The sequence below is a fragment of the Hylobates moloch genome, unplaced genomic scaffold (genome assembly GCF_009828535.3).
Source record: "Hylobates moloch isolate HMO894 unplaced genomic scaffold, HMol_V3 SCAFFOLD_19, whole genome shotgun sequence".
In the NCBI taxonomy this organism is placed as follows: domain Eukaryota; kingdom Metazoa; phylum Chordata; class Mammalia; order Primates; family Hylobatidae; genus Hylobates; species Hylobates moloch.
In genome coordinates, this window is record NW_026652294.1 from 72,726,906 (window position 1) to 72,740,101 (window position 13,196).

A 13,196-nucleotide genomic window follows, 5' to 3' on the forward strand; every position below is an offset into this window, starting at 1 on the left:
CGTGTAATAAGTGGTTTTATAACATTAATAACGGCTTTCACTATATGAATACTGATATAAGGCAAAGAAATTATTGTGCATTAATCTTATTTTCTAACACCTGTAAAAAATAAATTTTATTCTATTGTATTGAAGGATAATGGAATTTTCCCTCTTCTCTCCATTTCATGTCCCATTTTCTCAGTGAAGTGTCAATATTTTTAATATTATAGCCAGCTGTTTAGAATACAAAATCTATTGTACTACAGTATAAGGAGCTTTAAGTACATTCACAGTTCTCAGTAAGCCCTGATTACTTTACTTCATGGCTTTGGTTGTAATAATCTCTAAATTATTCTTAAAATTAGTTTTATTTAGGGTTTTAAGAGTCACATCATGTGTACAATATGTTTTTCTAGATCTTCTGGTAAACTCGTTAATGGTTAACAAAACTGAAAACTATCTCAGCTGTGGGAGAAAATCAATTTACCTTTAAATAGTTACACTAAATCTTTTAAAAATTAAAATGACCTTTTGGAAATGTTGCACAACAGATGAAATGTGCTTTTTACCTGCTTAGTTACAGATTTTAGCCTTATTTATTAGGTAACTATTTTCTGAATGTCTTCTATGTGCTGTGTATAGTACCAGGAACTTGGTAGGAATCCAGAGATTAAAACTAAGTTCCTATCGTCAAGAAATTCACTTTACAGAGTAAGATTTTATCCTCAACCTGTGGGTTAAAATATTTATTTATTTTAATTTATTTTTATTATTTTTAAGATAGGGGCTCCTTGCTCTGTCACCCAGGCTGGAGTGCAATGGCACGATCATAGCTAGCTCACTGCAGCCTTGACCTTCTGGGCTCAAGTGATCCTCCCACCTCAGCCTTGAGAGAAGCTGGGACTAGAGGCTCAAACCACCACACCTGGCTAATTTTTGTATATTTTGGTAGAGATAAGGTCTTGCTGTGTTTCCCAGGCTGGTCTCAAACTCCTGGGCTCAATCGATCCTCCTGCCTTAGCCTCCCAAAGTGCTAAAATTTTTATTTTTAATTAGGGTTGGTTGGGCTAGCCCCTGTCGTTTTATAAAATATTTAATCTTTTATTTTCAAGCTGTGTTTATTCATAAGTCACCAGACACCATAGACATTTGTTCACTTCCCTTAATTACATGTTTATATTAATATGTTGTTTGAGAGTAGGGTAGAAGGGTAAATAACATGAATTTTATGGAGAATCAAATGTTAACTGACATGTTCAGAATAATAATGAAAAAGGGGACCTAGATGATAGGAAATGTGAACCAGACATATATGACTGGTAAGGCAAACAAAGCTTCAGTTGACTGTAATCACTGAATTATTTGAGAATGCATTATCTTCATTCATATCCTACTCTGCACAACTAAGAACTAGATTTTTACTTTTGTTTACAGTGCTCACTGTTTCTGCTTACTGCAGTTTGGCTTGATGGTTTGAATCCCATCAGGGAAACTTGCATGAAAACAATGTTTGAAAACCTCTTTCTTCCAAAGAAAGTTCCCGTTAAAAGGGAAAAAGATTGTACATTGTTTCTACATCAGGCAGGGAGTTAATGCTGTATATTCCATATATCCCAGCACAGAGTTGAGTTTCAAAGGAGTTGACCTAGATACAGATCCTTCTGTAGTCAAGAGCTTTCTAGTGTTTCTTTTTCTTTTTCTTTTCTTTTCTCTTCTTTTTTTTTGGAAACTGAGTCTTGTTCTTTTGCCTAGGCTGGAGTGCAGTGGTGTGATCTCGGCTCACTGCAACCTCTGCCTCCCAGGTTCAAGCGATTCTCCTGCCTTAGCCTCCTGAGTAGCTGGGATTACAGGCATATGCCACTACGCCCAGCTAATTTTTGTACTTTTAGTAGAGACGGTTTCACCATATTGGCCGGGCTGGTCTCGAACCCCTGACCTCAGGTGATCCACCTGCCTCGGCCTCCCAGAGTGCTGGGATTACAGGCTAGTGTGTCTTTTATAATTTGCTTTAAACACTTTTTTTTTTTTTTTCTTGGAGACAGAGTCTTGCTGTATCACCCAGGCTAGAGTGCAGTTCCACGATCTCGGCTCACTGCAACCTGCCCCTCCCGGGTTGAAGTGATTCTCCTGCCTCAGCCTCCTGAGCAGCTGGAACTACAGGCACGTGCCACCACACCCAGCTGATTTTTGTATTTTTAATAGAGACGGGGTTCACTATATTTGCCAGGCTGGTGTCAAACTCTTGACCTTGTGATCCACCCACCTCAGCCTCCCAAAGTGCTGGGATTACAGGCCTGAGTGCCACCACACCTGGCCTAACCTTTTTCAATCACGTATCACATACCCTTATTCAAATACAAGTAACATTTTAAATGTCAAACATTTTTCAAAGTCCCAATCAATTTGTATTGTCTTCTGTTTAACAGTTTGATTACTACCTTCCACGGTTCTGGAAAATTGAATTGAAATCTATGAAGGTTAAGGTAAAAAAAAAAATGAGCTTTACATCATTCTGTGTTTTTGTATTATAGAAGATATAAAAATCTTTGGAAAGACTTCAATTCAGTGCCTTTTGTGAGTTGGGAAATTATGTCAAAACTCAATGGACTGAATATTAATAAAACTTTCTTAGCATCTTACTAGACTCTCTAGAAAAAGAAAAAAATTGTACATTATATATTGAAGGAAAATTAACCCAGAATCCAGCAGAGAGCACAAAGGAGCCTAAATAGAGAGCACAGAGTACACATGTGGATGTTCCACTACTTTAAAATAGAAAGACCTTATGGGAAACCAGTTCTTTAAGATGTAATTCTAATAAGTAGTAGCAGCTGCTTTTAATTAGGACAGGAGCTGTTTAAGGCAGATTTACTGACAGCATGAAACGCTGATAAATTACTTATTTATTTATTTTTGAGACAGGGTCTCACTCTGTCACCCAGGCAAGAGTGCAGTAGTGGGATTTTGGCTCACTGCAACCTCCACCTCCCAGGCTCAAGCAATCCTCCCACCTCAGCCTCCCCAGTAGCTGGGACTACAGGTGCACACTACCATGGCCGGCTAATCTTTGGATATTTTGTAGAGACAGGGTTTTGCCATGTTTCTCAGACTAGTCTCGAACTCTTGGGCTTAAGTGATTTACCTGCCTCGGCCTCCCAAAATGCTGCGACTATAGGCATGAGCCCCCATGCCCAGCTAATGAATAATTTTTTTAAAAAACAATTGAAAAAAATATGTAAAAGCAGGTCTTAGGAGTTTAAAACTAACAAAATAACTTGTTTATAATGATGACCCAAGTCATCAAGAGTTAGATTGTATTCATTATATTGTCAGAAAATCTGAAAGACTTATATTTTAGGAACATTTTAATCAATGTTTAAATAACCTTTTGTATCTAAGGAAGAAACCTCAGTTACATGAGAAATGTGCTTATGTAGTGGAACACTTACTGTGGGCCTTTTCTGTCAGAGTTAGGCGTTGTGAGAGAATATGAAAAAATAAAAGTAAGTAGGATACTGTCCCTGCTTTTCAAATATTTCCCGTCTTAATTTCACTTACGTGGAACTTTTTATGCCCGTCTTATGCCAAATAAACATGCCATTACTTTGTGGTTTAGATGGTGCTGTGAATTGTTTGAGAACCCATCTTTCTGATAGCATATATAGATCTGTCAAAATATCATCAGTTTGTTGGCTAACATCAATTTATTGAAAACAGTCAAATTCAGATACTCAACCAGTGGTTAATTTCTAGTCCACGGTTCATTCCTTGTAAATGAAAATGATAGCACATTATCTCTTAAATGTATATTGTTAGATTTTCTTCCCCAGTGATAGTGAACTACCTTACCAGGAATGTGACCTGTCACCCAGTTTTTCCCCCTCTACAAAGCCGGAAGACAGAGAAACTTGCAATGTTATCATTATTGTTGTTGTAGTTTGCCTTCATGCTTTCTATTTAAATGCTAATTTGGAAATGTTGGATATACTATTCAATGTATTCAGTGTGGGATGCCTTTAAAGTACAAATGCGTTCCTTTTCTCCTAGTCTTAAGTAAAAATTGGTAAGAGTATCAAGAGAAAATAATAGCATATATGATAGTTCATGTTAGAGCTTCTGTCAGTGTTTAAATACTTCTTAACTTTTTTCATATTTATATGAGTTATACTGTCAAAATAGCACTTTTTCAGGGACTGTGTACCAACATGATTAACATGATGTTTTACCCCCAAAACTGTGAATATGCAGGAATATGTTAATATGGTGGTAGTTTCTGTAGGTAAGCAGTAAGAAAAATAAGTGAATACTTATTGAATATAGTATTACCTTTTCATTTAATAGTACTAAGACTAAGGAGAATGTCGGATAATTAGTTTATTAAAATACTTAGTTACAGTTTATTATATATATTCTGTTTTTATACATGGGAGTTTAGATTATACCTTTGGATATAGTTAGTGATTTTAAATGAGACATCTTTTAGTGCCCAGCTCACTCAGTCAGTAGTGCACGAGACCCTTAAATAAGACTTCTTTTTGTAGGGATCCATTTAGCTTTTCTAAAAGATATTTGCATTTTAATTAAAAAACATAATACGGCCGGGCGCAGTGGCTCGTGCCTATAATCCCACTACTTCAGGAGGCCAAGGCAGGTGGGTCACTTGAGGTCAGGAGTTCAACACCAGCCTGGTCAGTATGGTGAAGCCTCATCTCTACTGAAAAAACAAAAATTTAAAATTAGTTGGGCGCGGTGGCAGGCATCTGTAATCCTAGCTACTAGGGAGACTGAGGCAGGAGAATTGCTTCAACCCAGGAGGTGGAGGTTGCCGTGAGCCGACATCGCACCTCTGCACTCCAGCCTGGGCAACAGAGCAAGACCCTGTCTCCAAAAAAAAAAAAAGAAAAGAAAAGCATAATATATTGTAATATATTGATATTTAATACCTTCTCTACCACAGAATTTAAGTCTGTGACAAGAATTAAACTTGTAACAAAAAATGTTTTGTGCTTCATGTGTCTGTGATCTAACAACATATTTGCAAATAAAAGCATATAGGCAAAAAGCATTCATACTTTTGTTGTATATGTTTTGTACTGTTCTTTTTAATAAAAATGTTATCTCTACAATAATACCATCTCCATTTAAAAAAGCATTCTTTGTATATTTTTATATGATTTTAATTTTTTCTTCATATGACTACCGATATCTGTTTTGTTTAGATATAATATTACAAGAAAAATCTATGTAAGTAACTGTATGGCTTGTATAAACAAGTGACTTTCACCTAAGTTTAATGTACAAAGCATCTAAATTAAAGTGTCCAAAATATATTTGTTGTAATGAGACATTTAATCTAGAATTTATTTATGTCCCTCTTTTTTTCCTTTTTAATTATCTAGTGTCCCCAGCATCAGTAGATTGCCAACTCCCTCTCCTTGCCACACCCCAGCCAGTGTTATGCTGGTGCTGTCATACCCATCCCAGATTACTGTAGCAGAATGCAGTTGTTCTTTAGTTGTGAGGTACGTTTCCCTCCCCACTCATTTCACATACATAGAGATGCAACTTTTCTTTTTACAATATTGTGTAGTTTTGTAAGTTATTTTTTATTTTCCTTTATAATTCCTTAAGTTATTAATCTGTTACACTCAAAGACTTATAAAACTGCATAATATAATGAAGGACTTAATCTTGTGACCATAGACCAGTTCCTTTTTGTAGCAATCCCTATGGGGTCATAAAACCTCCAGTGTTTTGTAGTTGGTCCATCTTATGGAAAGGGAGCTGGCAATCTGCAGCTGCTGTGGACATTGGATGAGAAAGCATGAAAGGTAAGCTTCAAATTTAAATTATATTGTATGTCTTTGGTTCCTTAATGTACACTTGAAATTCATACTTTTGTTGATTCATAAAAGAAAAATACTACTTGTCCCTTTATGAGGCGACCTTCAGTAAATATTTGAATTATTAAATTCATATAATGCATTGAGATTCTCTTAGAAAGTATTGTTTGCCTATGAAAATAGTGAAAATTCTAACATGGAAACAGTTGATTTATCCCTATATTCACATACTTGTTTATAAAGGAAAGTCAGAACTAAAATTAGATGCGTAAAGCTTATTAAATATATTTTTATTAGAGAAAGTCATAGCACTGCTCCACAAATGATCTTTTACTAAATTATCTGTCTGCCATTTTTACCTTTGTTTCTGTATTAATCAGTATAGAGAAAGAGTCTTAAGGGCCTTTCTGATTTTTATTACATCCACATTCTGTCTTCGTGTTTGAACATAGAAGAACTTGCTGTTTTGCTTTTGATTCACTCTTAACTTTAGGTCATTATAATTTTAATTATTATTGTAATTTTAAAAGTTAAAATAAGTCTTAGGGATTTTAATTCTTACAATACAGAGATACCTACATGTAAATATAGGTACTTTTACAATATAATCTATTTCTTCTTTAGGAATTGTCTTTGTGGGGTCCAAGAGATACAGCATTGTATAGCGGAAGGATATTAGACGTTAGTATTTAGAGTATAGAATTCTAGTCTAATGGCTGCTTCTATCTGCAAATACAGTTATGTCTCAGTATCCTTGGGAGATTGGTTCCAGGACCCCACCTTCATACCAAAATCTATGTATGTTCAAGTGCCTTATATAAAATGGTGTATATATAACCATTTATGTATAACCTACACACATCCTCCTGTAGACTTTAAATCATCTCTGTATTATAATATCTACTACAATGTAAATGTGATTTAAATAGTGGTTATATTGTATTGTCTAGGGAATGACAAGAAAGAAAAGTCTGTATGTGTTTAGTGTAGACACAACCATTCATTTTTTTCTTCCAAATATTTTATATCTGTGGTTGGATACATAGGGTCAACTGTACTTCCCTGTATAACTGTAGACCATTTTCTTCTAGAAAATAAATGCCCTTTTAGTTTCCTTTCAACTTTAATAATTTCATACTAGATGAGACATGATCATTGTTCTTTGTTTTTCCCTTGTCCGTGTATATGAATAAAGTTGATCAATCAGAAAAGCTATTAGTAGCTTTTAGTTAATGACCTAATTTAAAGTTCAATAAATACTTGTTTGATTTTTAAGTAGATTTTTATATTAGACCCAAGATAAGGCAGATTATCATCTCTAATTTCTTTTATATAACTTTTCTTCTCTTTACATTAATTTCATTGTATACCATGAAACTCTGAGACCACTACTAAGTAGAAAGGGACAGTGTCATTATTTTAATTTGATTGGGGTTATAAGCACCATATTTTGACCAAAGAAGATGATACATAAAACAGGCAGTGTGAGTTTCCCTTTTACTCTCCGTAATTAAAGCACCTTACCTCAAATAGCAATCCCAGAACAGTTAATTTTCAACTTTTTTAAACCTCTGCATGCTTTTGAGCAACATAAAAACTTGACTCACATTCTCCACGGCAGGGTATAGGGGTGCCCTTTGTTGTGGTCATTATATTCTTATGTATCCGCTAGACAAAGCATTTTATCAGTCTTTACTTTCCTATAATTTGTATTATGAAAATAATAAACTTTTGGGTTTGTTTTCCAAATATAGAATGATTTAATAAGCATTTTCAAATTATGAATGAAATACTATACCACCACTACCCCAGACTGAAAATATATAAAGAAAGAGAAGAAGGCCACAAAACATATAATGTTAAAAGATAACAGACATTTCAAAACAGATTAGTCGGTAAGACAGAGTTGTATGAAAGAAGTCTGTTCTCTGATCATAATATTTAAGTTTCCTTCCTTATATACAGTCTTCTAGTTTAGTAGTATATTTCTCCATGTTGGATTAAATTTCTAAGATTAGTAATAAAATTAAAAGGTAAAAACTTTCTAATCTTTTAAAAACTGTTTTCTACAAAAATTAATATTGTAATTCAACAGAGGCAGAAATACAGTTGACAAATATCTTGAAATAACAATATCCCAGCTACCCAGTCTCCCCATCCTGTGCCTCATCTACCTAGACCTAAGTAAGATCTTCTGTGCCACAATACTGCTAGTCCTTCTGCGTCCCCCACCACACTACCACATGCTAATCCAGGCAGCAGTCATACTGCCCAGAGTAACTCTGCAACTGTCATTTTTCTCCTGTAACTCCCGGTGAGGAATTCAGCATGCCTGGTGTTCCCTAGCCTTTGAACAGTTTTCCAGCTAATTCTGCCACAAAGAGTATAGTCTCCCTACCACCATATCTTTCCTCTTTCTTCTCTCTTTAACTTAGGAAAGATTTACTTCCACTCTCACCATTTCACTTTTTGAAGCCAAATAGTTGAGAAGTGGAAGAATGTTGGTTACAACTCTACCTAATTTCTATTTTAAGTTCACTTTTTCTAGATGAAAGTTACTTCCTGTTCAATTTTATAATGTATCATTTAATAGTTTTGTGTTCATGCTTAGCATAAACACTTCTTACTATCTTATAACATTTCTTTGAGAAAAACTTTCAAGGTGTACATGCCTTATTAAAGGGAAAAGTCTGCCTATTTTCCATTTTAAGTTCACTTTTTCTAGATGAAAGTTACTTCCTATTCAATTTTATAATGTATCTTTTAATAGTTTTGTGTTCATGGCTTAGAATAAGCACTTTTTACTATCTTATAACAGTTCTTTGAGAAAAACTTTCAAGGTGTACATGCCTTATTAAAGGGAAAAGTCTACCTATTTTCTATTTTAAGTTCACTTTTTCTAAATGAAAGTTATTTTTCAATTTTATTGTGTATCAGTTTAATAGTTTTGTTTTCATGGCTTAAACTAAGCACTTTTATAACATTTCTTTGAGAAAAATAAACTTGTAAAGTGTAGCTCATTTTTAACTTGGGTCCTTTGTGTACTTTAGAACACATTTAACAAGAAAGAGGCCTATCTATATTAATATATGGAATAAAAATTACTTTTCTTGAATTTTTTTTCTTAATTCTTTGATTCATGATACCATTAAGAAACAAGAATTAGTCATGAGCCTAGGTTCCATATTCATTATGTGCACATGCACATATATAATCTTATATCTTCCTACTCTTCTAGTAAGCAATTCCTCTAAAAACCTCAGAGGTAGAAATTTACCTGTTTATGTGCATAAACATTCTGCTGGTTTAAAGCACAGAATATTTTTTGTAAAACTATACCGTTCATCACACAGGTTTATATGTAACTAAAATTTTCATGACTGAAATTTGAAGGTCATATATATATATATATATATCCTTATATATATTGGGAAATTTATGCACGTTTGTAATAGTTTTTGCTCTAGATAGTGGTAATTTTTCCGCCTTAGTGTTCTACTTATATGCAGGTGGACTCAACAGTTGCTATAGGACAAAATCTAAGTTTATGCATGTTAAATGTGACCCATAACGTATATAATTATGTATCTTTTGTTAGAAAGAAAACACGTGGATTGTGTGATGTGTGAATTATATCTTAAAGCCATTACAAAAAAAAAACCGAAAATGATTATATAACAGTAGGTGATGGTAATAATAGGTATATACTGTGGCTTAGCAGCTATAAGTTTATTGTTCCTGTGTTATTCAAATAATTTTATATATACAGGTGAGGTGTATCTTGTAGAGGTTTTTATAGCCTGTGTCAGATTGAATTCATGTGATATACTTTTTAAGAGGTAGTGATGTGGTTCTAAGAGCTTGGACTTCAGAATCAGGCAGAGATGGGTTTAAGTTATAGGACCCTTAAGCAAGTCATTTAATCTCTATGAGCCTTATTTTCATCATTTGTAAAGTGAACATAACAATACACACATCTCAGAATGCTTTTTGTAAATGCTAGAGCTCTCTCTAGATATATGTGAAATACCTAGGTTAATACTTAGCAAATTGAGAGGACATCAGTAACTATTAACTCTTAGTATAGCATTCGAGTATTGAAAACAGTAACTGCGTGGTTGCTTTTCTGGGCTAGAAACATTGTAAAATAAAATAATTGTAAAATTGCCTAGGAAGTTTGTTAAAAAGACTGCTTTTAGACATGATAACAAACCTACCTTTTCTCTCCCTTTTCCCCACTCTTTGGGAAAATTACAATAACTTTACTGAAATGACCTATGTCATACTTATTTAATGAATTTATATAAATGTTTGTATTTTTACATATATTTAACAAATGATTTATTAAAACATTTACAATTGATGCAATTTTAAAACATTTTTAAAAGTTTTGTCTTCCAGTTGGATGAAACAGGTTTCAGATTTCTCTGGTAGAATTGAGAATTGTTACATATATTGAATAAAATTTATTACAGGATGTGTTCCCCCTTTCTGCAAGCTTCTGAAGAAGAAATACATTTTTATGGAGTATTGGCGTTTTTGTATTTTACTCAGGAAATAAGTTTTGACATTTACTTTTAGAATAAATCTAAGGGATTTACTTTAAACATTGTTTTCAGGGAAAATGGTATCATCGGAGGCAAGCTGTAAAAGAATTACATAGTACATTGATACGTCTTTTAAATGAATTGCTGCCATGGGAACCAAAGTTAATGAAGGCTTTCCAAAGAAACAGGTAATTCAAACGTTATAATCTGTTTTACTTATTTTATAGTCCTTAATTTACGATTTTTGGATGATGTCCTGGAATCATTTAGTAGTTTTCCAGTCATTTGTAATTCGGCAGATATTTTTGACTGCCCGCTGTGTGCAAGGCACTTTCTAAGCCCTGAGAAAGTATTGTTGACTAAACAAATCCTCCACTCTGTGACTTACATTCTCATGGAAAAAAACACACTCAAATGTCAGATGGCAAAAAAAAAAGTGCTGTGAAGAAAAATAAAGCAAGGTAAGGGGGTTAAGAAATGGCTGATTTGGGCGGGATGAAGTTTACTCTTTAATCAGGTGTCAGGGAAAGCTTCCCTGATGAGTTGGTGTTTGAACAGAGACCTTAAAGAAATGAGGAAGGGAGCTGTGTGTATTTCTGAGGGGAAAGCAGAGGGAATAGAAGGTACTAAAGCCCTAAAGTTGATAGCATGTTTGGCGTTTAGTGGAGATGCAAAGAGGCAAGCGTAACCAGAGCAGAGCGAGTGAAGAGAAATGTGGTAACAGGCAAGAGTCAGAGAGGTAAGGAGGAAGGAAGCCAGATCATGTAGATCTTTAAGAATTTGAGTTTTTACACTGAGTGAGATGAGAAGCCATTGAAGGGTTTTAAGCAGGGAAGGGACATGATTTGATTTATGTTTTAAAGCAATCACTCTGTTGGGTGGAGGTAAATGTAATGGGACAAAGATGAAAGCAGGGAAACCAGCATACTATAGCAGTAATCCAGGAGAAAAAATGGTAGAGACTTGGACCAGGATAGTAGCAGTGCAGATACCAAGGAGTGGCTGGATTCTGGATATACCTTGAAAGTAGGATTGGTAGAATTTGCTTAAGGATTGGATATATGGAGTATGAGAGAAAGTGAGGAATGAAAAAGATGATACCCACTATTTTTGGTCTAAACAACTGGAATAATGGAATTGCCATTAACTGAGATAGGGGAAACTCAAGGAGTAGCAAATTTGAGAGGTAGAGGGGATTGAAGAGTTGGATTTGAGCATATTAACTTTGATATGCTCTTTAGACATCTAATTGGTGTTATTGAAAAGGCAGTTCAGTATAGGAGTCTGAGTTCAAGGGAGTCTGGGGGTACAGATTTGGGAGCTGTCAGCATCTTGGTTGTATTTAAAGACATAAGGCTGGTAGAAATCACTTAGTATATGAGCATAGATAGAGAAGAAAAGAAAAGCGAGCACTAGATCTTCCAGCATGTAGAAGTGGCCAAGATGAGTAGGACTGAGTAGGAGAGACTTTGAAGGAGTGTTCAGTAAAACAGGAAGATAGTCAAGGAAGAGAAGTGTTTTGGAAACCAGGTAAAGAAAATGTTGCATAAAGGAGGGCTGCTCATGATGGGTTGAGGAAATGAGAAATGAGAATTTATTATTTAATTTGGCAACATGAGGATCATATTAATGACCTTGGTGAGCTGTGGTAGTAGAAAAGTGGATAAAAGTCTTAGAAGTCTATTCAGGAGAATTAGGGGAGGGAAATGGAAGAGTCCTCCTTCATGGAGTTTTGCTATAAGGTGGAATAGAGAAATGGAGCAGTATCTGGAAGGAAAAGAGGTTAAGAGAGTGTGTTTTGTTGTTGTTGTTTGTGTTATAGAATAACATGTTTGTGCACTGATGGAAATGATTTAGTAGACAAAAAATGGATTCAGGTAAAGGAAGGGACATTTGGTAGAGTGTTATCCTTGATGAGGTGAGAGTATGCATTTAAATGGAGGTGTTAGCTTAGGTAAGGAGATGGAGAATAGGAATATACATTAAGGTGAGTTGCAGATGAGGTATCAGCATGTGAAAGTTCTCTTCTGATTGCCTCCATTTTTCTTGAAATAAGAAGTAAAGCCATTAACTGAGACCGAGAAGGTTACTGAGAGTGAGAAGGGAGGAGAACTTTATACTATCCCCACATAGATATTTTTTCATTCCAATCTTACAGATTGAAAGGGAGATTCATTTTATGATTATCATTTGGTAACCCATTCTAATACCTTTAACAGCCCTCATGTGCTTCCATAAAACCCTTAATAATTGAAAACATACATAAATTGAAAGCAATTATTAACTAACATTTGTTGAATATTTATGTGTCACACATACTGAGAGGTAAGTACTATTATTATTCTCATTTGTAATAAGTAAACTGATGCTTAGAAAATTGAGGAATTTTAAATGTTTTGAAAATTCAGGAATTTTAATGTTTTAAAAATTAAAAGCCACCTTGGGAGGCCGAGGTGGGCGGATCACGAGGTCAGGAAATCAAGGCCGTCCTGGCTAACACGGTGAAACCCTGTCTCTACTAAAAACAAGAAATTAGCCGGGCGTGGTGGCGGGCGCCTGTAGTCCCAGCTACTCAGGAGGCTGAAGCAGGAGAATGGCGTGAACCCAGGAGGCAGACAGATCTTGCAGTGAGCTGTGATTGTGCCACTGCACTCCAGCCTGGGCAACAGAGTGAGACGCCATCTCAAAAAAAAAAAAAAATTTAAAGCCTGGGCAATATGGTGAAACTGTGTCTGTAGAAAAATACAAACATTAGCCAGGTATGGTGGTGCATGCCTGTGGTCCCAGCTACTCAGGAGGCTGAGGTGGGCGCATTGCTTGGTCC

At 35.0% G+C, this 13,196-nt stretch overlaps 1 protein-coding gene across 4 annotated transcripts in view; it reads left to right on the forward strand.

Moving 5' to 3' along the window:
* The window catches only part of KIAA2026 (KIAA2026 ortholog), a 107,275-nt gene that overhangs the window by 65,703 nt on the left and 28,376 nt on the right, over positions 1-13,196 (forward strand). For 2 of the 4 annotated variants that reach the window (XM_058431059.1, XM_058431058.1), the window contains exons 6-7: positions 2,409-2,465; positions 10,445-10,560. In XM_058431059.1, the coding sequence (XP_058287042.1) occupies positions 2,409-2,465; positions 10,445-10,560 (173 nt within the window). The remainder of the gene's footprint in view (positions 1-2,408; positions 2,466-10,444; positions 10,561-13,196) is intronic. The other 2 variants (XM_032137923.2, XM_032137924.2) reach the window with 1 other exon arrangement.